Source organism: Microsporum canis, genomic scaffold, assembly GCF_000151145.1.
Source record: "Microsporum canis CBS 113480 supercont1.3 genomic scaffold, whole genome shotgun sequence".
NCBI classification, from domain to species: Eukaryota; Fungi; Ascomycota; class Eurotiomycetes; order Onygenales; family Arthrodermataceae; genus Microsporum; species Microsporum canis.
Window position 1 is genome coordinate 1,876,180 of NW_003299167.1, and position 24,245 is coordinate 1,900,424.

Below are 24,245 nucleotides of genomic sequence, written 5' to 3' on the forward strand. Positions count from 1 at the left end.
TGCTAGGAATATTGACCCTTCACGTCTTCAATGGAAACCCCCAGTTTTCAATGCTTCCAGTAGGACATGGAACTGGTAATGGGGTTCAAGCATGGGACTAGTGTATAACTTATTGTTTTCGGATGGTCTTCAGCAAGCGATGCATGTTTATGTTTTTTTTTTGGCATTGGGTCTGGATGCGTGTGTTTTCTGTCTGTATACTACTGGTTGAATTTCGAAGGCAATTAAATATATTTACTTTTGACGCCATAACCACGTAGACGTGGACAGCATATAAAGCTGCAGCTTCCCAGATATACGCCCTCATATCGGATATTTGGAAAATTACAGGGAAAGAAAAAGACATAAAATTACAGGTCCTCAATTTCAAAACCTATCGCATCCTATGAAACGGCAAAGTATTGGAGTTAAGTAAAGATCTTGATTTCCTTTCGGAAGGTCTTTATCGGTGTGCTGAGGGATGTGAGAGTTGAGCTACTAGGCAGTAGAGGTTCGAGCGATAGTATTAGTGTGAGAAGGGTGAAGACAAAGCTAGCGGAGAGAAAAGTTGAACTAGGAGGGCAGAGAGATAAAAGGATGGTAAGAGGAAACAAGAAGGGGTGATCAAGGATCAATGGACGGCAAAAGAGAAAACGAAATAGGGGTAAAAAAGCTATCTGTGTTTGGTAGGATCTTCCCGAAACTGCAGAAAAAACACAAGCTCGACTAGTAGAAGAGTCCACGTTTGCTTCCATCTCACGACAATTAAAGTATTCATGGTATTAAGAGGCAAATATAGGGTGACGGCAAGAACTCATGATATCAGGCTCCTGTGGCGAGAAAACAGGGCTACTTCGAACTGCTTTGGTGTGATTTGTGAGAGCCTGTACGAGTGGAGGTTGAGAGCGAGGTAGAGGGGGTATTTGTAGTTGTAGACCCAGCCTTTTTGGTAGTCTGTGAATTTTGATACAATCCACTCCCATCTCTGGACCTAGTGTTCCTAGAACGGTTCTTGGGGTTCGAACGAATTTTTGCTGAGCTGCTTCCGCCTCGTTTGGGTAAGGTAATTGTTTTCAAGTCCTTGCCTGGTGGTCGAACAATAACAACGACTTCACCGTTGCTATCCCGTTCGATACCTGCCATGAGAAATGGGTCGATACTTTGTGATAAGACGGGTTTCTGGTACTTAGCCCGGAAGCGCGATTGCTTTGGGGCTGGGTGCCAGGCGGCCCGTGGCGCCATATCAGGAACTTTGACAACAGGCAAGGATCCCGCCTCGCGATCTTCAAAGATTGCTTCTTCTTCTTCGACCTCTTTTGTCGTTACCTTATCTGAATAGTCTATGATTTTCTGCTTCTCATCATGTTGTGGGAAAGATACGGCAGCGGATGAGACGCTTGATACCACATCTAGGGGTTCCTTGGTTGCGGATGCAACAGCAAGTGAGCTGCTTTTCCTCTGGGCAGGCTGGGACGTTTTTTTGCCGAATAGCCCATTAAATCTATCTTGCCAAGATGTGGTACTGGCAATTGGCTGTGGAGGTGCTCGGGCAGGAGGGCGTGAAGCAACCATAGCAGCAAATGTTGCAGGGGCTGGAGGAGGCGGTGGTGGACTAGGCACTGCGAGTGCACCAGGAGGGAGTTTGACGCGTGGCTTAGGGTTGGGGAGATGAACTAATGGTCTTTGAGAGTCGCCTGTGAAGACAGGATGGCTGGACACTTCCTCTGGCGGGGGAGGAGACTGGCTACGACGTGACATAGACTCTTGGTTACTTGGTCGCTTTGGTTCAGCGCCCTGGGGAAAGAAACGAGAGCCGCGAGCTGGGGGCGGAGGCACGACTTTTTGCTTATCACTGAAAGAAATGCCACCGACGGAATCTATTTGATGGAATGGAGAAGGTTGAGTATCCTTATTATCGGAGGCTTTCGAAACCACCCCGATAATATTCCGATTTCCTAAGCGCTCCCCAGTTTCAACTTGTCTCCATGTTTCGTTGAAAGTTGTCTGCAGGGAAGGACTAATTCCCGTCCTGGTTTCTTCTTCACGGAGAGCTTTGAGGTCCTGATGAAACCTTTCGTTCTCCTCCATTTCTGATTTTCTAGCAACTAAATGGAAATTACTCCAAGCAGCAGTTTCCTGATTACGGTGAGGCTGTCGGTCGTGCTGCCATCTTTGGCCTTGACTGTAAGACGGCGGTGCAATTGGACCAGGAGGAGCGATTGGTTTTGGATTATCACCCATGAGATCTGGCCGCACATGGTCAGGGGATGATAGAGGAGATAAGGGCTTTCCGTTATCTTGAATAGCCTTCGAGGGAGGAGGTAGCGGACGAGAAATTCCGTCAGGCATTTCTGCCCCTTCCTGGCCCGGTTGGGGATAGATATGCTGTTGCTCCGTCAGACCTAGCGAACTGAGATCTGATGGAAAGCTGGCGAGGTTTCTATCAAATGTTCCGTTGCCCAAAGCCTTATCGTTAGTCGGCGGTCCCCAAAGAGCACCAAGAGCTGCTGTATGGCCTTTAGAGCTAGGCCAAGTGTATGTGGATGTCGAAGGAACTGAATATTTCCAATTTGGTGGCCTTTCCTCTGGCTGTGGCTCGTAAGTTGACTGAGAAGTTTTAGCCTGAGCCTCTTGGGCAGGTTTTGATCCGTTGACAGTAGGTGAGGCTTCGGGTCGTGATTGCTTATGAGAAGGTGATAGTTGTTGGCTTTGAGCTTGGTTTCCAGCCTGCTGAAACTTCTCAGGGGCCTTCTCGGAAGACGCCACTAACTTCTTCACTGACTCGGGGTGATGCACTTTCATCATGCCGTATTGCTTGGGTTCTCCTGTTAGTTCCGGGACTGGTGGCTTTGGCGGCGATGCCATCGTAGTGGCAGTTGTTGCTGGTGGACCAGCAGACCGTTTCGTTTCGGCCGTTGAAGACTGTGTCGCACTTTTTGCGCCTGGAAGTTCATTAGGAGGTACGCCCATGGACTGAAGTTTTATCCTTATGCGTTCCTGTTTAGCGGCCTCTTCTTTGGCCTCTTGTTCTAAGCGTCGTTGTCTTGCCATTTCTCGTTTCTCTCGCATGATTCGTTGCTGCATTGCGACAGGGTCCTCAACCATGGTTGGGAGCTGGGAGGTTGGACCTTCTGCGGTACCTGGTAGGGGTGCGTTGCCTTGGGAATTAGTTGAAGACTGATGATAGTTGGGAGGTCCATGATCAAGGCTTCTGTGTGATTGCTGAGACGGAGATCCAAGACTTGGAGCGATTGGCCCATTCTGGAGTTGACGTGCATTTGGTGAGGCAGACCTCTCAAGTGTTCCAGTTGATGGAGGGCCACCTTTGAAAGGAAGATCGGGCCTACCCAACGACATTCTTCTAGCAAACCCTCCACTACCACCACTTACATTCGAGGAAGTGCGCCGGCGGCCCCAAGAACTACCTTCCGTAGGACTTCGGTGAGTCTGGAAAGCGGGCGAAGGCTCGGCTGGCCCAGGTTGCTCATTATGCATGGACCGTTGGAGGAGAGAGGCCGGTCTAAAATGGCCGTCATTCTTCATAGACTTATCGTTCCTTAGAGAACCATGGCGGTTGTCTGAAACAGGTTCGTATCTACCAGATTGAGAGTTGTATAGTTCACGGGGAGCGGCCGGCTGCCTATCCCTCCAAGACCTGTTGAAGTCATCTGCAGCGATTTCCTTTGTGGGAGGAGCCGATGCAACATTTGGTCTGTGGAGCTCAGTATGGTTAAATCGAGGGGGAGCTTGGCTCTGTGTAGGTGGATTAAGTGCTAGAGGAGACGCTTTTTCCACAGGCGGCAAGGGAGCCCAGGGCGATCTCACTGCAGCTGGTCCCTTTGACGATAATGTAGATTTGTCGTTGGTACTTTTTGATAAATCGCTACCCTGTTTAGATTGCTGCTTTTCCGCGCTTGCGCCGACTTTCAGGATTGTGGCATTCGACCCCAACGAGCTTGAAGGTTTCGAAAGTAGCAGTCTAGGTGCCTCGCGGGCGGGTGGCGCGTTGCTGACTGGTGATGGTTGTCTCTTTTGGTCAGCTGAATTGATAGTCGGGCCACTATTCTCTTGCGAACCTGGCGCGGTTCCTTCTGTATGGGTTAAGGTGATTTTGGTGCCATCATTCCACTCAATAGTCTCGGGGGCCCAGTCATCTTCATCATCGTCAATATCGGCCCATTTAGCCTCCTTTTCGTTGTTATCAGTTTGTATGCGTGATGTCATGTGGATTCCGTATTGCTGCTTCAACTCTTCGTCTGTAAGATGCTTTGTTGGAGGCGGCTGGACAGCTGTATACAGATCTGTTAATCGCAGAAGTAGTCAAGCTATAACTGAATATAACTTACGTCGGTTCTTATTCCATACTAAATTCGCATCGGGGGCCCCAGAGACATTTTTATTTCCAGCGGTGGATGTTCTCGGAGAAGAATCTCGTAGCCCGCTCCCAGATTTTGCGACCAGCCGTGGTCTCGAGCTTAAAGGGGTGGAGGTAGATGAAGGCGGAGTTGATGCTAAAAATGGTGCTGTATCGATAGAATCAACATTCAGTCCTTCAAAAGAAAATAGAAAAAAAAAAAAAAAAAAAAAAAAACCTCGATATAAAAAGGGAGGATATGTACCTTTCTCCGGAGTTGATTTGTTATTCCCATTCGATCCCGATGGCTTTGTGACGGAAAACTTAGCGAATGAAACAGGTTTGAACGATGCCGGCCTTTTAACAGAGCTCGTTCGGGAGTGCTGTGCCCCGTCCGCGTTAGATCGTGCATCAGGTCGGCTCGCATCCGTATCAGACCCTCCACTTCCATCTCCAACATTCGGCGACAGGCTGGCCTCAGCATCGTTGTTATCTGCCCCAGCCCCGTTCGCTTCGGTCGACGATGGGTTACCCGATGATGTTTCCTGCGACGGCTCTGCGTTTACCTTTGGTGTTGAGTTGTTATCAGAAGTTTGAACATCCCCCCGGTCCCCTCCAGCAGTCAAATTGTCAGGTTTGCTCGCAGGAACGTCGGAAGGCGAAAGGTCGCCGCCCGACCGGGTTTGGTTTACCACATCGTTGCTGCTCTGCTCTGCCATAACAATGCTCTATGTAGCTTCAAGAAACATGGGTCAGCCCCAGCCAATATCACAGCTGTCATCACTCTTTCTTCCGCAAGGAACCCAGCAAGGGCCAGCCATGGTATAAAGGAGTGACATACGTATTGTCAAAAACTATGTATGGCGACGGAGAACCACCCAAGTAGCCTATCCGCAGGGAGGACTTTCACGAGAAGGTCGTTAGAACACGCGTTGGCCGGAGATGCAGTAGAAGCTTCCTTGCTATCCTGGTGAGGCGAAAGAAAAGAAAGAACCAAAAGTGCCAGCTACAGTAAGCCCAGGGACACTGATAACAGGCCGGAAACAAGACACCGGATGTTGTCAAGATAGTTGACGAAGTTGAAAATCCTCAAAATCAAGAAGAAAAGTGACAACTTTGAACGATGAAGGAAAGTCAAAGGGCCAGCATTGCCAAGACTTATCGCCCAGATCGGGTTAGCGCAGCCTCTACACAAGATGATTTTATGATGTTTTATATTAGATGATATTTATAGAGGGAGACAGAGAGAGAGAGAATGTGTGTGGGTGTGTGTGTGTGTAGCAAGTGAATTCATTCTATTGAATATCTACATATGTGGTACAGTGTCGTTGGGATCCGACTAGTGAGGGTTGTTTTTGTGGTGGCCTGGAGGTGGAAGGTATCGATTAGACGACCTGTGCTATTTCAGAGTGCAAGAATGAGAGGCAGGGGAACTCACGGAGGTGGGTGACGTATTGTATGCTGTATCCGAGGAGGGTCAGACCGACGATGAGGTGGACAAGAGCTATGAAGAAAGCAGTTAACAGTGCAACTCTACAGTGGCCAACAACCAACAGCAGGAACCCCGAGACAGTTAGAGTATGTGTGGGTAGGCTAGGACTCACGGGCAGAGGAAGCGTTCTTGCCAAAGTAGGCGGCCTGGTAACGGGCAAAGATGCCGGTGGGCTTGACCTCGGGAGCCGGTCCGCGTGGGAGCCTGGCATAGAAGTCGCTTACACGCTCCATGCGGGCAGCATCCTTAGCAGCACCAATTGCCTAGTGACATTGTTAGCTAGCTGTGACATTTTCCGCATTGTCCGTCCGTATAACGTGTGTATAAGCTCTTGTCGTCTAACTTCACGTCGAAATACGGCGTCAAACGGAACAACGCTCAATTGAGGGGATGAACGATCCGGTATACGAACCGAAGGAGAGGCAATCTGTAGCAGTGGTCAGCCATCCAATTGATATTCTTGACATTCCCATCCAAGTGAACACGAACGTACCTTTGGGGGGATGAGGGTAGAGATCCCTCGTCGGACAATGAAGCTCATGGCTGCTCGGATCTATCCGCGAAAAACACTGGGTTAGCGCATCAAATAAGAACAGCAGTCCATCGGCCAGGTCTGCCAGAGGTCAATTACCGTAGACACAGGTCACCGACTAAGTGCTGGTGATGGGCAATCGAGAGTATTCGTACTTTTTCCTTCTCGAATGGCTTTTGTCGTCTTTGCGAATGAAGTTGAAGTTGCAACGAGAGCGCGCTAAACCGTATCGGGACATCGGTGTAAGTGAAATTCCGGCTTCCTTTCGGACATCCCGTGATTTTGAACATCTTCGAAAGAAGTTGGCTTGGAGACGCAGTTCTATATATCAAGGCCAAACACGCCAGCATACCTCAGCTCTACGATGTCGTTGATGCGAGCTGGTGGGCCCTCCGCCATGGGGTTGGCCTGCACGCGCACCCTTCGATCCGCATACGCCCTCAATGCCCGGTACCTGAGCTCCTCCGCCACCCGTCAAGCAGCCGGAGACGTCAAGACCACCACTCAAGATGCCCCCGCGACACCATCCACCGGAAGCGCTATAACCCGCAAAGAGTCTGCCGGTGAATCAATCCCACGCCATCAACCAGACTATAACGCCACCGTTGACCACGGCACTTCGTAAGGACTCTCCGCAGTCGGTGCTTACGTATATATACAATGCTAACTGTCCCTCTAGCCTGTTCTCCCCCGTCCCCAAGCGAGTTATGGATGGAAGTGAGCCAAGCGAAGTTGTTGCTGCCGCTGTTCTCTCTGGTGCTCCAACAGACCTCCAGGCCCGAACAGTTAGGTATGATTCCAGCAGCGTAGCTCCCGGTTGATGGCCCCATCTTACTTACCCTTGTTCCATCGCAGAATATACCGTAGCTCCAAACCGGCCACCCAATCCGGCACCTGGCGTAGCCACCACTGGAGGATGGACTGGGATGTGCTATCCAAGGGCCACCGCTGGGAAAATCCATTGATGGGATGGCAATCCTCCGCAGATGCCATGCAGGGAACCCATCTCAACTTCAGATCGAAAGAAGACGCAATTCGATTTGCTGAGAAGCAAGGCTACGAGTATTTTGTTCAGGAACCAAATGAGCGTGTCTTCCGGCCCAAGGCTTATGCCAACAATTTCCTACACGAGGCCGGGAAGCTCAAATACATCAAAACTAAATAAGTGGCCTGTTGCTTCAAATCATTTCATGTTGTGTATATACTATTTTCACAAGCAGCAAATTGTACGCTGTAGTTCTAGAAATTCATTACTGTTTGTTAGGTATCCCATTTGGTTAATTTATACTAGAAGCTAGGGCTCCTGAACTCGCATGGCAGGATGAGAAAATATAATCTATTGTGTTTCTTAAGTACGCTTGTTTTAATTACAGATTACCTACCCCTGGTGGCATAATGATATAATAGATCTCTCTGGCCCAACTCCGCTGAAACCATAGGTGCCGTTCCGCCGTCATTGCTCACCATATTGACGCTCGCTTTTTTGAGATGAATTAAAGCCAGTGGAATGATCCATGCGCCAGGTCCCTCCCCCCATAAATAAATGAAATGGCATAAAAAGATGGTATAGTATACAAGGTAGAAATAGAAAATGGAAGGCTTCAGTCAATATCGGTTTCCTCGTCTGAACCGTCACTGGGGCGTTTGCTTCCTAATTTTGGCCTGCCCCTCGCCCTCTTCTTAGGGGTGGTGGCGCCAGAAATAGAACTCTTTCGTTTCCCAGGTCTGGTTGTAGCGCCAATAACATTGCTCATGTCATTTACATCGGCAAACGGGTCGGGGCTGCCTCGATCCTCATCACCCGCAATTTTAAGTTCATCATCTACCGACATTAGAGTAGAAAATTCACGGCACATGTTGGTCATCGATTCTGCATTGTCCAATGATTTCATAATTCGTGCTACTGCCTCCCAGAATCGATCGCCAGAGATTCCAGGGACTTTTGAAGCAGGCTTGTTTAACTCTTTTATAGCAACTTTGCCTTCTTTTTGTAGCGCGTGGAAGTTCAAGTTGTAAAGACGGCGTAAATAAGATCTCGTTTCCCATAACATTGATAGCCCTGCAGCAGCTGTAGCGAGCCGCTTTAGAACTGCAGAGTCGATCAGGGGGGGCATATTGTTGGGTCCTCCCTCTGGTTGTTCAACCACCCCTGCCACCTTCACAGAGAGTAATTCAGTCTCTATGGAATGGGCCACAGCAGTTCCAGTTGTTCCCACGATACGTTCCATACAAGAAATTGCAGCCAAAAGCTCGGCAACTTGGGTGTAATCGAAGAATGCAACATTTTGACAAACAAATCTTGTAAGCTCTAAATATTCAGGAGGTGTCCCCGAAGAGTCTAACTTCTTCAGCTCGAAGTTAGCTTTAGAACAAAAGTTCGTGAGAAACTTCTTTTGATACTTGCTGTTACTTAGTTTGATAATGTCAAACAATAAAGCAAGTTTTGGGGCAAATGGCCTAGCGGAAGCGCCAGATGAGTCTCCAATGACGTCTCGTTGATAGTAGAAGGCATCTTGTATAGCCCTCATATACTCACGATCAAACATAGACTCGTGTTGTTGGTGAAGCATTTTATGAATTTCATATGCCGTATTCGCGATAGTTGAATTGGGTGATGTTTCCAAAGATACTAACACACCTGCGCATTCCTTCGGGTGGATAAGGCCTTGTCGATTAATACTTGCGATAAGTTCTATCGCAGTTAATGCGAAAGAATCCTGCTTCGACATGGCGGCATGAAGCATTTGAGGAAGGAAATTTTGCGCGATTAAGGCAGCTGCACCATCGTTTGCACTCGCTTTCAATGAGCCTCCAAGTCTGCTAGTGTCGGTATTCTCGCCGTTTGATTCAGCAGTATTGATGAACTTCTCTGATTTGCCTTCATGGATAGAGAAGAAAGTTAAGAAAGTTTTTAGGACAATGTCCTGAAGGTCCCCGTTGTCTTCTTTGAAAACAGAAGAAAACGCAACCCTAGCTTTCTCTTTGCCATACTGTTCTGGCCAGGTTTCACATACCGACCCCAAGCTCTCCAAGGCCATGATTCTTAGTTCATGAGGATACGCAGAGGACGCAAATGGAGCTATAAACTCTACCATGAGCCCAGAAACAGACTCAGTATTGGATTTAGGGAATGCCTGAGTAAAAAATGATGTGTATTTCTCCAAATCGCAGTGTTTTCCGACACAACCGGCAATTCTTATATAGCTTCGAACGCGGCCAAGAGCATCGGCACTCGTGGAAGCGTCAAGTTTTGTATTTGACGCTTGATAAATGCCTTTGAGGACAGATATTGTGAGCTTGACTAGCCGTTCTGTATTCTGTAAAACTCCATTTATGGTCCAGAGACAAGCCATGACTTCGTTAAGTTCAGTCCTAGCTAATTTGGAAACGCTTTTGAAAAGATCGTTTTGAATATCTTTGAGTAGATTGTTGTGGGCTGATGAAAGATGTGGAAGCACACAGCGATATATGACCACCACAGAGCGGAAGAGTAGCAGATCATCGGTGCTTGATAGGTGTCCAATATAAGGATGAAGGGTCTCAAGCTGGCCTGGAGTAAGAAGTCTAGCATTGGATTTCGCAAACACCGTTAAGGTCCGAAGATGCGATTGCAGAGACCTTTGATCAGCATTGGACCCGTGAACCACGTTTTCAAATAGAGTAGCAACCGCAGCCTTGCATATTTTGAAATTTTGTGACACTGATTTGGACTCGGAGTGAAGGACCGTTTTGAAGAAAGATTCAAGGTTGGCCACTACCTCGTCACCTCGTTGCACTGCACCGATAAACAGCGCAACCAACTCTTCGAGAGCTACCTTAGCCTGGGGTGTGTCGAAACCGTCCGTGGCATGAAGCGGTGACAGCCAGAGCTCTTCCAGAGCTTGCCGTGCTAAAGTTGCCACGTTGGTTTCGTGATCTTGCACTCTCTTTAGTACATGCTCTATTACTGAGATTCTCAACTCTTTATTCGAGGTTGCCGCATATACATCTTTCATCAGGCCGATGCATCTTTTTCGCACACCGACTGTTGGGTCAGAAGCGCAAGCTAAGATTGCACGGCAACACTCGTTCTCTAATGCTGGTTTGAGGGATATGCACCGGGCGGTCAGCGTAAGTGCGGAGTCCCGGACCATTGGAGAGGAGTCCGCTGCGCATCTGAGAATCAAGTCCATAATAGAATCGTCTCGGTCTAGCAAGCTTGGGTCGCGTTCAAGCATATGAATAACACTTTTTAAACTTCTACTGCGCACCTTTGCTTGGTCACTAGAAATCGAGCTGAGTAAGACTTTAACGATGGTGTCGAAGGCCTTGCAGAATCCACTACTTAAAATAACTATCAAATATGCGAATCGAGCTTGCTGGGCTGAAATGGTCTCGAATTCACTAGAACAACGTTAGCTATCGGGGTGGCATTAAAGTATAGGGTGTAACATACCGATGTTGCTCGAGCCATTGGGGATCGGATATCAAACTTTTTAATGATATAGCAAGCTTTCGAACAGAAGAGTCGCGAGACAAGGCCTCGTTTTGAGCGTTCTGAGCGGATTCGCAGTGCACGGTGCATGCAGTCTTAGCCCACGCCGTAAGAAGGTAGTCACGAGCACTTGGGAGGTGTGAACCAGCAACATCTTTAGTATTCAGGTACTCGAGTGCGATACGATAAGGACCATCACGAACGACCAAATCTTGAACATGTAATGAGCGACCGATATGATTGTCGAATAACTGCCTTATGTACTCCGTCAATTCAGAATCGCCTTCGTCCGTTGAGTTATTTAAGTGTTGTGCAGTAGAGGTCAAATCCGATATTGCTGACCCCATCCAGCCCAATAGTTCTAGGGCCATATTTTTTGCATTAGCTGTGCTTTTATCGTGCTCGGCTATCCCTACCATTTGAGAAGCGAGCACACGTAAAAGAAGTTCAACGCCAGGCCATTCTGAAGAGCCAAGTATACTTATCAAGTCTTCCGTAAATAAATCTAGGATATTTCTGTACGGTTGGTCGCCAGTTTTCGTTGAAGTCATAGCTCGCTGGACAATAAATCTGGTGATATATTGCGCGCTGCGTACGGCATTATCATAGGCCTGGTCAACCTGTTTGGAAAGACTTATAAACGGTGAAGTGTCGTCTTCATCCTCAGAGCCTGACTCGTCATCATCTGAGCTATTATTGTTCCGCCTGGATGGCCACAGCTTGGATTTGGTTGCGTTTTGCGAAGACCCTCTAAGCGCAGTTGTTTGAACAAGTTGTACAACCAACGCGGAAAGTAGCTGGATGCTTTTGCCATCCGTTAGCTTGAACTGTCTAGCATTTTGTCTGGTAGAAGGAAGCTTCTCCAGAGAAACAAGAATCTCGTCTAGGATGAAGGACCGCTGCTCAGCATATTTGGCAAATATCTTTGCAAGCATATCCATAGCGCAACGTCTAACTGCCTCAAATTTCTGAATTCCTATTGTGGATTCTTTCTCGTGATGGGCGTTCTCAACGAATATTAACTTCGTTGCCATAAATTCCATAGCCGTGATTGCTCCCTCAACAAGATCAACTGCAGAGAGAAAAATGCCTAGCTGAGACAGGACTTTCCTCGACTGTTGGGTTAAGTTCAATATTGCTTGCTTCTGGCCTGAATATAGACTGAAAATGGCCGCGTCTTTGCCATTCGGCCTGCATTCGACTGCTGGTATGATACAGTGTTCAAAAATATGATTTAGAGCGGTTGGAATAAGCTGTATCATGTCTTCAGAGCAAAGCTCTTTAGCATCGGTACGGCCGTCCATAGTATGAAGGAGGGTACCCATAGCGAGCAGTGCATTCTCTAGGCCCCCAAGTAGTTTTGCCCAATTTTCCAGGCTAGTATCCGACATGTCACTCTCTGTTGTAGTATCAACAGACTGAACAGCCATGATGGGAGCTTCACAGAGTTTCTGGACTCGCGTTATAAATTCATTAGGTATATCGCCAAGTTTACCATACCCCGATACACTTCTGAATGCCTTCTGTAGCTGCTTATGAGCGTCGGACGATAGACATGGTTTGCTATCTTCGGTTGCATCCATGGCGTAAAAATATTTATTAGCATTCTGCTCTTGGTCTTGCGAGCTTTCGAGCTGCAGTTCATCCTCGCTTTCAAATACATCTTGTAAAAGTGACTGTAGGTTCGCTACAGCAGTATTTATCACCTCCCTCTGGTCTCGAAGTTTTACAGATTCCGTTTGTTGTGTGGATGGCGACCGAGGCCGCCGTTTGGACATCTCGGGAATATGTTGGTACTCGCTCAGTTGCGAAGGATCGGGAAACGCTGGAACCATGATGACAGGTTTTACCGATACATCCGGTAGCTGGTTTTTGGAGGCCACTTTATTACCATTATCACGGATATTCCTATCATGTTGGTCTGGAACGGGATACGGTTTCAAACGAGGGGCCTGCTTTAGCGGACTGGGAGAGCTCGGCGACGGGTCTGCAGATAAGTCAGCAAATATGTATAGATAATGAAGTCCCAAAAGGCTTAAGAAGATTGAAGAGCGTACATCTATAGGGCACATTTGTAGTATCCAGCACCATCTTTGCAAAAGGTCCAAGCCGCTCATGAGCAGTGAATTCCATGTTGGCTGGTGGTGTCTGAGTCTTCTGAGAGGGACGAGGTTGACTTATCCGCGGGGGCACCTTAAATTGACTACAACCGTGTTATCATCAGCAAGGTGAGCCATGGAAACATGCCAGAAAAGAGGGGGAAACGTACATCTTCGTCAGGCCATCGCCCACCAAACCTTCGCCTATCAGCAGGTTATGTATATTCTTGCGGACGCTCTCAATATAAGACGAGTCCGTAGAGCTTGCTTGTGTTTCGTTGTCGAGGGTATCTACTAATCTGCCGGCGGTGTGGGAGTCGTAGGTGCGCGCCCAATTCGCAAGTGAGGGTTGCTCGATATCCGGCCGCAAGATAGAATCTACAGGAGGCGGCAGGTCAGCGCAGCGTCACTCACAGATGGACAGACAGACCCCAACCTACCCAGGCCAAATATCGGCGCACTCGTCATGGGCGAGAACTGCAGTGCTGCGTCCACCGAGAGTGGACGAGGCAGTCGACGAGCTGCATCGTAAGTCGAGCTGCCTCCCCCTGGGATCGCAACTTCAAACGGACGCTGCATGGTAGTGTCCTACTGATTAAGAGTTTTCGATGGATGGTACGAGAGGCAGGCAGCATTTCGGTATCTCGTTCAGTGCCATTGGTGATATCCCATATTATCGAATAATCTGCTCGAGACAAACAGCTACAGAAACGCCTCTATCTCGATTAGCTCGTCGGATTATTTATACGATCAACTCCTTGCAAGGTTGCATATTTAGCGCCACAGCCACAGTTATATAATCAGACGAGCCTCTTTCAAGATCTAGGGAATTATCCTTTAAAACTACTAGCTTTCTTTAGTGATGAGCAGCCAGCGACAAGATAATGTCGATTTTGGCAGGTCAACCAGTCAATCCTAATCCTGCATAAGTACAGGTAGTTACAAATGTCCTCATAGCTTTTCCTCTTAGCTACATTGCTAAATGTCTCCTATTCACTCTTGTGAACAGCTCTTTGTTCTTCGAAACAGCGCCTTTGCCCACAGATGTTTAAGTATATTAGTACCTAAGACGATCCTCTAGCTTTGAGCAAAAGACTTTAGTCTTACACAGCATCACCTTGTCAAGGAAATATACCTCTAGCATGCAATCCCGCCACAGAAACGGTTCTACTTGATATCATAAAACCAAAATAAGAACTACTGCCTTTAATATTCATGTAGCACGTGACTATATGATGATTAGTCATCGGTTTTGTCTGGCAGTGCTTTATTACAAGCCAAACTAGTGAATATTCATTCATTTATACTGCCTTATATCCAGTGTTTCAATATCATAACCAACAGGTTGGCCTATAGCACCGTAGAGGGACTGCTGTAAACTGTTATGCAAGGACCATCTCTCAAATCAACCGCAATTCGGGCATATACCCCAGTACTTACTGGCTTAGAGTCATATGTTGGGCTACAATGTGGATGTTACCAGAAAGTGTGGGCCTTCTGAAGCAGCCGGACTCGCGTTGCTATGATCGTTCTATACTCTGATGAGCCCCGATATGGCTATTTCATCCAAGCTCGCCGAAGAGGGTGAATAGAGCAATATTTACATGCTGACTATAGTCATCAAAAGGAAATATGCTATTTGTGGTAGGTGACTACTCCCAACTTCAGTTGGACGTTATGTATTCACTGGCCTGTGTACTATGTATTTGAAAGTGATTTGGTAAACACGAGCTTCCATCCCCTTTTAACCATTTCACACCCCTTATAACCCCGGGGACGGCCACCTGACCTCTCTTGTTCGTTTCTGTCGGAATGAACGTTGCATTCAGCAGAAACCATGCTGGAGCCAAGTATATGCTCATTCCCACCCCGAAAATGTACTTCCAGCCTTGAAATAAGTACCTCCATATCTTCTTTGGAGAGGGAGCTCCCAGCGAGAATATTAGCGGCTGCTTCGCATCTTTCAGACAGTTTTTCTTCTGGGAATTTATAATGTGCCCCCATACGGCTCAGGTTGGCCTTGCGGAGCTCATGTTCCGCTAAGTACTCTTTAGCAAAATGAAGAAGACAGCCTTGATGACTGGCTTTGGTAAGCGCAGGAGTTGTGTTAAGAAATTGGATTAATTCGTTGTCTGCCCCCCCCCCCCCCCTCCCTGAAATATCAATATCCGAGAAGATGGATTTCGCCTTGTCACACGCACAATTTCTCCCAGTGCTACTTCTATGTCCTTAACGGACTCAAACATCCATGATGCCAGGACAATGTCAAACTTCCCAGACGGGAATGGTAAGCTCTCAGCAGAACCATCAAATAAGTGGACGTTGGAGTTGATGCTAGCACCATCTACAAGATCTTGACTATTATCAGTGTCCAATGCGAAGTGGTATTGCTAAGAAACAATTTGCGAAATAACAGGACTTCTTCTGTGACAACCTCAAGGAAAGCATCTAACTCAAAACTTGTAAAGCGGTCCACTGGATGGTGACGGATATGCATAGAGAGCAGCTCGTCTTTTGTTGGAGATGCATATGGACCCAGGAGCGGCTGGTCTTCCACCTTTCTTGCCAATAGGAGGTAATGAACCTCAGGGTACTTATGGCCTGGGCCATTTGGAGTGAAATAATAGCGGACCTCAGACTCGATATTGAAACCAGTGCATTGAAGCATGTTCTTCCATCTTTCCTCGGAAAAGAAGGCCTCGCTGGTATAGCTATCCATCCATGGTTTCCTTAGCTACCGGACGCAATCCCATATGCAATCAGGAGTGTATTGAGCTTCAGGCAAATCTGTGCTCGGAGTCACCCCAATAATCGCATACCCACCGGCCTTGAGCCATTCAGAGAACTTGAAGCACATCGAGTATGCTTCTCCTGGGGTAATTTGGAAAAGAGAATCACAAATACACCATCGAAGGGACACTGAGGCTCATAATTCCGCATGTCTGCCTTTACGAATGTACCGTCCACTTGAGCGGAGGCAATATCAATCATATTCTGGGAGACATCGATTCCGTGGACTTCATGACCAGCAGAGGCAAGGATATCCGCGACTGGCTTACCCGTTCCGCACCCAACATCAAGAACTTTACTATGGTTTGGGATGCTCTTCATTGCAAATCGCAGAAATTCCTTAAGATTAGGGTCATTGGTGAACGCATCTTCGTAACGCTTTCCAAAAGTATCAAAAAGAGCCTCTGCAGTCGTCGCCATAGTTGAAGATAATGTGAGGATACGCCGTATCTTTGAAGGAAGTCCTACAATGTTACCAGGACAAGGATAAACCAAGGGAGATATATTAGCACGCAGCCAGGGGGCATTCCTTTGCACCCGATATAAATAGTGAGAGCTCAGCGTATACTTACTTTCAATTGGCAAGCTGCAGAGTGCTCCAACTGGCTGATGAACCACCCACGTATGAAAATGCCCACTTCTATAATGTAGGCCAATTTCATAATTGACCACTTTCATAGACTTTAACAACTTCCCTACTCGTCCGTTCGTCTTCACCATATCGGCTCAACATTACATGTATTGCTTGACAATATTAGCGTATAACTACTGCATCTTGGCTATCTAAATTCTTTAACAACTCTAGCGATGGAATATCGAGAGTTGTACAGGACACTTCGCACATATTGTCAACTTGCCTAATCTACGTCTATGCAGCAAGTTAACGGAGCATGAGAGGACCTGAGTAGGTGTTTAGATATGTACTGGCCAAATGGAGTGCCCCGAGTCTATGCAGTGAACGGTCCTGAGATAATACATCAAGGAACAATAATCTATTCCCCCGACTTCCTGCAGGATACTGTTTCACGATCAATAGCGTTCCAAAACTGTATACTAGAAAATGAAGCCCTATCCAGTAACTCTATAGTAGAAGCCATCATATATAACGAATATGGGGAAAGCTACTTTAATTCTTCAAATTTGTTCACTCGAGGTTTAGAGTACGTTTAACGAATATTTAAGTATGCTGAAAAAGCCTCCACCAATAAAAAGTTTGCCGAATATTTCGACTACAAAGATCTTTTCTGCTTATATTACATCGATCTCCCATCATTCAATTCGCAAGTCACCTATTCAACTTACCTCTTTTTCCCTTTTTCTTCCTTCGACTCTACTTATCTTTTCACGATGTCTGCGATTGGATCTCTGATATTTTGCGTTGACTGTGGCAATCTTCTGAACGAATCCACCGGCGATGCTAACACGATCCTCACCTGCGACATCTGCGGAACCAAAAATAGAGGTAAAGTGATCATTCGAATCAGTTTAATCTTATACCTAGAGCAACAGCTTATGCGTAGCTTTAGATTGTGCTTCCAGAACTATTGTTTCGGAATCCAAGCCGAATGCGTTCCCATCGGCCCTGCGAGCGAAAAGCTCTGCAGTCCGCGCGTTAACTGAGGAAGATAGACCAGCGAATGCAGTAATCCAGCAGACCTGTCCAGATTGTGGTCGGACGGAGATGAGATACTATACGTTGCAATTGCGTAGCGCAGACGAGGGAAGCACGGTGTTTTACACTTGCGAATGCGGGCACAAGTAAGTGGTCTTTAGATAATGAAACATACTTTTTATTAACCATCTATCTCAATCCAGGCATAATACAAACAACTAAAGAGATCATGTGTGCATCGTTTCGAGGTTCATTAAACATGGTGAAAGGCCTCCAGACGGGCAGGTATTTAACTGGCAGCCACCGGCTCTGGAATCAAGCTATACTCGAGTTCGCCGTTTTTCTCATATTCCGCCATATCGAGGGCCACTACAACGCTGTCCTTAACGACAACTTCAGGATCATCAAGGAACTTCCTCAACACCTCCTCCACACCTTCCTCGTCACCGAGGCTTCCGAGAGCTTCTGCGGCTTCGTGACGGACCATACTAGCCTCTTCCTTGTTGCTGAGGGCTTCTACCAAGCTAGGAATGCTAGCGGGATGAGAGAGCTGTCCGAAAACAAACGCAATTTCATGTCTGAACAACGCTGATTTATCCTTGAGCCCCTCTGCCAACGCTTCAACTGCTTCGCGAGCTGTTGGCCGGTCTGGCGGGGAGGAGAGGTCACGTAATGCAAACATTGCGCGATATCGTTGGAAGAGAGGAATACTTGTATCGAGAAGAGTCTTCTTAAGCTCTGGGATTGAATGTTCCTCGGTGGTGAGGGCTGTTGGAGGAGCAGGGTCGATGGATGTGAAATCACTTGATTGCACGTTAGTTACCGCTTTGTCCATACTAAATCATACATCTCTCTCTTATTCATCGTCACACTGAAAAACTCACCTCTTCTTAACCTTTTCCGTCTGTCGTTGTTCGGATGTTTCCCAAAGAATTCTGTCCACCGCGATCTCACAAGTTTCTCGAACGACTTCTGGCTCACTTGGATCATCCCTTAGTTTCCGTAACAAGTCCAGACTTGATGTGTCTGCCAACGCCCCTATAGCCTCCGCTGCCTCGTGCCTACACATGCTATCTTCATCTTTATCCTCTAGTACATGACGCAGAGAGGGTATCGCATGTGGATTTTTAGTCTGACCAAGGCAGTAAGCTAGCTCATGCTTTAATAACGCAGACGGCGAGGGAAAGGCTGCCGCAATAGCCTCTATAGCTGGGATGGTGTCGTCGGTTGGAGGCTGCAGACATGCTAGATGTTTGAGTGAGAAGAGGGCGCGGAAGCGGCGGGCCAGCGGGGTAGTTTCTGAGGTCAGAGTATCTCTCAGAGCTTTTACTGTCTGGCTGACATTGTCGATTTGAGTATTGCCGTTGGTGCCGTCGTTCGCCATTTTGATATGGTCTAAAAAATAATATCCGCCAGGGACGTGATAGAGAATTCCTGGTGGGATGGTCGAGGTCGACTTTGAATAAAAAAATACTTCCTTATCAGAGTTTTAAGCTACTTGTTAGTGCCCCTCGGTGCCGGTTATAGTAGAGTCTCCCCTTAACTCCGACTAACGGTATTTCTCTTGGTGGATTCATGGAACAGAGACTTGTTTACGCACGTTTGACAGAGGACTATATAGAGGGGGCTTTGTACATATACCAACGAAGCTATGTCCACGGTTAGAATACCTGGTGATTTAGTCACAAATATTGTACGGATTTAAAGCAGCCCTTGAAAAGCTCTATTGTATTTTATTGGCATAGTTTAGACATAGATGGAGACACTGAAGTAAAGATATATACTTTCCAATACTTGACTCTAGGCCTTGACCTCTAGGCTTTGACTGCTCAATGTAGGTGAGACTTGAGTATCACCTCTAAGCATGCTCGAACCCGTAGCTGATATTACCCCGTGCACTACGGATGTTTGTAGTCAAGTAAAAAACTGGTAAGGATAAGTCTGATAGTGCAATATTATCCATGGAGACCATGTCAAAGAAGACCTCCTTATGGAATTGCAATAAATAATAATACTGCCTTACCTGTTCATATATATAGTAAACCAAGAAACCGGGGGCAACCAAACGGCGCCAAACGCGGCGCTGGTGGCCTCTCGAAAAAAAAAAAACAGCCCAGCGCTAGTGGACCCTCAAATCGCCGCCCCCTTGACGCCTCTTCAATGATCTAGCTGTCTCAGTCTGCCTCAGAAGGCGAAAAAACACTCCTGGAGAAGAAAAAAGGAGAAGCTGAAAAAGTATTTTTAGTATTAAAAGAAGAAAAAGAGAAAAAAAGTTCTTCGGGTTTCGGCATAACATTGTTCCTAGGATTACATAATACCCCTGACTAAACAAAAAAAGTGACGCAGCAAAATCAACAAGGAAGAAGAACCAAGGCATCATTTATCATCGCCAACATTCTTACATCCTTGAGAACCAAGCTGACCGATGTTCCTGGTGCTGAAGCCGCATTCATATACCTCTGCTGCGTCCATCGGCTCTGGACTCCAATCTCAATGGCTGGGATGAAGTCTCTTTCTTCTAATACTTAAAACAAAAAACTTCATTTCCTAATCATGTTATCTCATTCTATACGCTCCCGTCTACCGGGATGCGCCGCTTGCAGGATCACGCAACGCTCTGGATATAGCACTGTCAGGGGTCTGCCAAAGGCGATGCCTGTTCGCCAGTCTCTATCTGTCTACCGACACTCCTTTGCGACCCAGAAGGCCTTCCGACGCTCCCGACTACCCTCTCCAAGATTGCAATGCCGCTCTCTAACCACCGAGGCGAGCCCTGCGCCCGAGACTTCAAAACGAGAACGTCGCGGCCGGATACTGCGTTTTGGATATCGAGTATTGGCGTTCAGTGGTGGTGTGATGCTGTTCGGTGCAGGGCTCGTGGGTGCATTCTTCGTATACGATGCATCTACCTACCGCACCGACGCAGACAACGTCGACATTCCAGTCTCGCAAATCGCACTCAATCCACGGCGAGGGGGCCCTAAGAACCTTCCCATTGCCGAAGTCCTTGTTGACGACCATGACTGTGATATAAAGGTGGAACAAAAAGACAAGCCGAAGCTTGTTATACTCGGTACCGGATGGGGGAGTGTTGCATTGATGAAGAGCTTGAACCCGGGAGACTATCATGTCACGGTCGTCTCTCCCGTAAACTACTTTCTCTTTACTCCAATGCTGCCTTCAGCAACAGTTGGGACCCTCGGACTCAGCTCGTTGGTAGAACCTATTAGGTTGGTTGTACGGAGGCTCCGTGGACACTTCCTTCGAGCAGAGGCAGTGGATGTAGATTTCGATGAGAAACTCGTTGAGATATCTCAGGTTGACTGTGATGGCAATCGAAATAACTTCTACCTGCCGTATGACAAGCTAGTTATTGGAGTTGGTAGGCCTTCTAAACCCCCCTTCATTGGTTACGTCTTCTAATACTTATCTCTGTCTAGGCTCTACAACCAACCAGCATGGCGTTAAGGGGCTCGAACATTGTAACTTTTTGAAATCCATTGACGATGCTCGTCAGATTAAAGCAAAAGTGCTACGGAACTTGGAGGTTGCTTGTCTTCCGACAACTAGCGACGAGGAACGAAAACGTCTTCTGTCCTTCGTTGTTTGTGGAGGCGGCCCGACTGGTGTTGAATTCGCCGCTGAGCTGTTTGACATGCTAAATGAAGACCTGTTCCGATCGTTCCCCAGGATTCTCAGAAACGAAATATCTGTTCACCTTATCCAGAGCAGGAGCCATATTCTTAACACTTATGATGAAACCCTATCTCTCTACGCAGAGGTATATATACCCCTAGTACTCCCTCGTCATTTTGATTTCTATTGCATTATGCTAACTTACGTAGCGACGATTTGCTCACGACCAAGTTAATGTTCTTACGAACTCAAGGGTCAAAGAAGTTCAATCCGACAAAATCCTATTCACCCAAATGGAAGATGGAAAGCCGGTTGTAAAGGAGATTCCAATGGGCTTCTGCCTGTGGTCAACAGGAGTCGGTAAGTGTCGCCATGAAGGATCATCGTCAATAACTCAAAACTGACGTATACAGCCCAAGCTGAACTCTGCCGAAAACTCTCTAAAAAGCTTGAAGGACAGAACAATAGGCATGCCCTAGAGACAGATACCCATCTTCGACTCCTCGGAGCTCCACGCGGAGAAGTATACGCCATTGGAGATTGCTCTACAGTACAGAACAATGTTGCCGATCACATCCTCTCCTTCTTACGTGAAATTGCCTGGGAAAAAGGTCGAGACCCCCAGAAAATCCATCTCACCTTTGGTGAATGGCGCGATGTGGCCCAGCGTGTAAAAAAGCGCTTCCCACAAGCTTCAAACCATCTGCGAAGACTAGACAAGCTTTTCGAGCAATACGACATTGATCGTAGTGGCACCCTGGATTTCCATGAACTGCACGAACTTCTTGTCCAAATTGATTCAAAACTCACTTCCCTTCCTGCAACCGCCCAGCGAGCTAACCAACAAGGGCACTATCTCGGCCGCAAGTTCAATAAAATTGCCCTTGCCGTGCCCGGCATGCGATCAAAGGAAGTCAACTTCGAAAGCCTTGATGAAAGCGTTTACAGAGCTTTCGAATACAAGCACCTTGGCAGTTTGGCATACATTGGTAACGCCGCTGTCTTTGATATCAATGGCCTTAGCTTCGGAGGCGGTTTACTCGCCGTTTATCTATGGCGAAGTATTTATTTTGCTCAGAGCGTCAGCATCAGAACTAGAGTCCTGATGGCGATGGATTGGGCTAAGAGAGCTCTATTTGGAAGAGGTACGATCTCCAATTCTTATTCCCCAGTATCTTGCAGAAAGATATCCCCCAGCAAGAAAGGAATTCCATACTAACACGCCATTTGCTAGACATGATGAATTTCTAAATATGTTACGCTAAACACCGGATTGCACATTCGTACTACTCACTCAGTCATTCATTTGGATGTTTTTTTATTCTGGATAATACTCTTCTATACCGACCCTAGACTTTGCTGTTTGACATCACCTCTCATTCATGATTTTCAGTATTGGCTTTTATTCCTATATTGCTTTTTTGTATTTAGCTTTGCTTGTTTGTGTTATTATGTTTTCTCTACTTTGCCTATGATTGCTTTGAAGATTTCTGTTGTCGCTGGTCGAATTTCCTGCGTTTGCATTTAGTATAATGCCTTTGTTTTACAGCTCTACATAAGTATGGTGCCATTTTCATTTGATCCCTTTTCATGAGTACACATGCGCTATTGGGTGTTTTTTAAACCACTTTTACAGCTGAGCAAATTACAGGGTGATAGAAAGTCGCTACTCCTAGTAGTGGACCGAGGGATGGCAAATGTTAGACTGGTTTATTTTTGATACTTGAGGGCAAGTTTGCATGGAACAAGAGAAATATTGTAACTGATATATCATTATAAGGTCACCTTAGTGAAATTTGTATTCTTGGAGTTTGATAGAACATGCTCATTGGAGTCGTTCTATTCTCAAATGAGCGCTGCCAACTAAAAAAAAGCCCATATTACTCCGAAAATCCTTGCGCCACGCTAAGCGAAGTAAAAAATAATACGCAAAAGAGTCATCATAAAATAATGCACATCTGGAAGTGTGCCGATGGTTAGTGGACCATGGAATCGAGATCGCGCTCTTGCATGACGATATCATCCTGGCCAGCTGCATTCTGTGAACCGTTGGTTTCACTGCCGTTGGTAACATCATTGTCAAACCCGATATCTAACTTGTCGGGAATGTCCTTTTTGGAGTTCCTGGCCATTTTTTCAGACCACACACGAAGTTTAACAAGAGCACGAAGTCTAGCTTCGCTCATGGACCCTTGTCTTTGGAGTATAGCCTCGTTTACCTTGGATGCGACTGTTTTGCGCATTGCTGGATCGAGGAGCTCATTCAATGGGGCAGAGAGATTTTCAGGAGGAAATATTAGTAATGACATGGTTTCCTCGAGTTCTTTAATAAACTGGGGTTCAGTAGGAGCTCGGGGTGCCAACTGTGATGTGGCGAAGTCTAGGGCAGGAGTAATGTCGGTGTTCGGAGAAGATATACAAGTGCGTATCAACTCAATGAGCTGAAGACGAAGTAAAGAGAAATGGAGCTCGGGCTTGTCATCGAGTAGCTGTTAAATATCTCGTCAGCAGCAAACTCGGTAAGAAGTTGTCTGGCTTGCGATATAGATGAATTATCCCAATAGAATCATACTGAGGACTGAAGATGAGTAGGTTTCATCAATGCCCTTATAAAAGGGTCGTTATGCGTGGTGCATGAAACATCGTCTAATCATGTGGAATGGAAATAAAAGGAGTCAGGAAGGAAATTAATTACCTGTGGATTAAGCTCGTTGAGCTTCTCGATTGCTGACTGGATATTACCTGAATAAATCGCATTTCGAATCTCAACGCGCTCTTGTATCATGTCAGAATCATGTCTCTGTGGAATGTTTGCTTCCATGGCAAATTTATTCGCCGCTGAAGGATATCCGTTTGTGACAAGATAATCCATTACTAGATAGTTAATATCCCTAAAGAGCCACCTTTGTTAGCGAATCTGCTGAGCCAAGGCACAAAAACAGGTGTGGATGGATGTTTCAGCTCAGGCAACAAGTTAATATTGTTTTTTCCTACACGAGATTTTCGGAGAGATTCCCAACTTGAGTTTTAACTCATCATAGCATCGACATCAACAACGAAGCAAGCTTTGAGGTTGCTTAAGGATTCGGGGAGAGAAAGACAAAAGGCTTACATTTTTGATGGCTTATGCTCCTCCATCTTCTTCTCGAAGTTCGACCATGTTGGTGTGGTCGTCGAGGGAGTTGGTGACATCTAGACAGTTTAGTAAATCTCTCCGTGGTGAGTAAACATAGAGAGAACTCGCTCCACATACGAGATTCGCAGAGGCCATCGTTAT

The 24,245-nt window shown here is 46.7% G+C and overlaps 10 protein-coding genes across 10 annotated transcripts in view; 4 read left to right on the forward strand and 6 right to left on the reverse strand.

Annotated features, from left to right (window-relative positions):
• The window catches only part of MCYG_03549 (histone acetyltransferase ESA1), a gene marked incomplete at both ends in the record, with an annotated part of 2,007 nt that extends 1,906 nt beyond the window's left edge, over nucleotides 1-101 (forward strand). The window contains one exon of the mRNA XM_002847997.1: nucleotides 45-101. Within this exon, the coding sequence (XP_002848043.1) occupies nucleotides 45-101 (57 nt within the window). The remainder of the gene's footprint in view (nucleotides 1-44) is intronic.
• Nucleotides 102-828: 727 nt separating this feature from the next.
• Nucleotides 829-5,052, reverse strand: MCYG_03550 (conserved hypothetical protein; the record flags this gene model as incomplete). The annotated part of the gene is made up of 3 exons (XM_002847998.1): nucleotides 829-4,280; nucleotides 4,326-4,343; nucleotides 4,599-5,052. 3 exons carry the CDS (start codon nucleotides 5,050-5,052, stop codon nucleotides 829-831), a joined length of 3,924 nt encoding a protein of 1,307 aa, XP_002848044.1.
• A 620-nt stretch (nucleotides 5,053-5,672) lies between these two features.
• Nucleotides 5,673-6,366, reverse strand: MCYG_03551 (ATP synthase f chain; the record flags this gene model as incomplete). The annotated part of the gene is made up of 5 exons (XM_002847999.1): nucleotides 5,673-5,698; nucleotides 5,772-5,837; nucleotides 5,938-6,088; nucleotides 6,238-6,252; nucleotides 6,319-6,366. 5 exons carry the CDS (start codon nucleotides 6,364-6,366, stop codon nucleotides 5,673-5,675), a joined length of 306 nt encoding a protein of 101 aa, XP_002848045.1.
• Nucleotides 6,367-6,721: 355 nt separating this feature from the next.
• On the forward strand, nucleotides 6,722-7,522 carry MCYG_03552 (NADH-ubiquinone oxidoreductase subunit; the record flags this gene model as incomplete). The annotated part of the gene is made up of 3 exons (XM_002848000.1): nucleotides 6,722-6,978; nucleotides 7,037-7,147; nucleotides 7,225-7,522. The coding sequence occupies 3 exons, from the start codon at nucleotides 6,722-6,724 to the stop codon at nucleotides 7,520-7,522; spliced, it is 666 nt and encodes a 221-aa protein (XP_002848046.1).
• Nucleotides 7,523-7,958: 436 nt separating this feature from the next.
• On the reverse strand, nucleotides 7,959-13,509 carry MCYG_03553 (conserved hypothetical protein; the record flags this gene model as incomplete). Its single annotated transcript, XM_002848001.1, has 5 exons — nucleotides 7,959-10,740; nucleotides 10,793-12,818; nucleotides 12,889-13,034; nucleotides 13,101-13,308; nucleotides 13,371-13,509. The coding sequence occupies 5 exons, from the start codon at nucleotides 13,507-13,509 to the stop codon at nucleotides 7,959-7,961; spliced, it is 5,301 nt and encodes a 1,766-aa protein (XP_002848047.1).
• Nucleotides 13,510-14,227: 718 nt separating this feature from the next.
• Nucleotides 14,228-16,440, reverse strand: MCYG_03554 (conserved hypothetical protein; the record flags this gene model as incomplete). Its single annotated transcript, XM_002848002.1, has 6 exons — nucleotides 14,228-14,309; nucleotides 14,371-14,450; nucleotides 15,132-15,288; nucleotides 15,345-15,664; nucleotides 15,754-16,184; nucleotides 16,293-16,440. 6 exons carry the CDS (start codon nucleotides 16,438-16,440, stop codon nucleotides 14,228-14,230), a joined length of 1,218 nt encoding a protein of 405 aa, XP_002848048.1.
• Nucleotides 16,441-17,067: 627 nt separating this feature from the next.
• On the forward strand, nucleotides 17,068-17,554 carry MCYG_03555 (DNA-directed RNA polymerase I subunit RPA12; the record flags this gene model as incomplete). Its single annotated transcript, XM_002848003.1, has 3 exons — nucleotides 17,068-17,182; nucleotides 17,241-17,478; nucleotides 17,536-17,554. The coding sequence occupies 3 exons, from the start codon at nucleotides 17,068-17,070 to the stop codon at nucleotides 17,552-17,554; spliced, it is 372 nt and encodes a 123-aa protein (XP_002848049.1).
• Nucleotides 17,555-17,621: 67 nt separating this feature from the next.
• On the reverse strand, nucleotides 17,622-18,716 carry MCYG_03556 (deoxyhypusine hydroxylase; the record flags this gene model as incomplete). Its single annotated transcript, XM_002848004.1, has 2 exons — nucleotides 17,622-18,135; nucleotides 18,217-18,716. The coding sequence occupies 2 exons, from the start codon at nucleotides 18,714-18,716 to the stop codon at nucleotides 17,622-17,624; spliced, it is 1,014 nt and encodes a 337-aa protein (XP_002848050.1).
• Nucleotides 18,717-19,885: 1,169 nt separating this feature from the next.
• MCYG_03557 (mitochondrial NADH dehydrogenase) lies at nucleotides 19,886-22,219 on the forward strand (the record flags this gene model as incomplete). Its single annotated transcript, XM_002848005.1, has 5 exons — nucleotides 19,886-20,714; nucleotides 20,773-21,113; nucleotides 21,178-21,328; nucleotides 21,382-22,113; nucleotides 22,203-22,219. The coding sequence occupies 5 exons, from the start codon at nucleotides 19,886-19,888 to the stop codon at nucleotides 22,217-22,219; spliced, it is 2,070 nt and encodes a 689-aa protein (XP_002848051.1).
• Nucleotides 22,220-22,944: 725 nt separating this feature from the next.
• MCYG_03558 (CTLH domain-containing protein) lies at nucleotides 22,945-24,160 on the reverse strand (the record flags this gene model as incomplete). Its single annotated transcript, XM_002848006.1, has 3 exons — nucleotides 22,945-23,457; nucleotides 23,664-23,859; nucleotides 24,081-24,160. The coding sequence occupies 3 exons, from the start codon at nucleotides 24,158-24,160 to the stop codon at nucleotides 22,945-22,947; spliced, it is 789 nt and encodes a 262-aa protein (XP_002848052.1).
• Nucleotides 24,161-24,245: the final 85 nt, after the last annotated feature.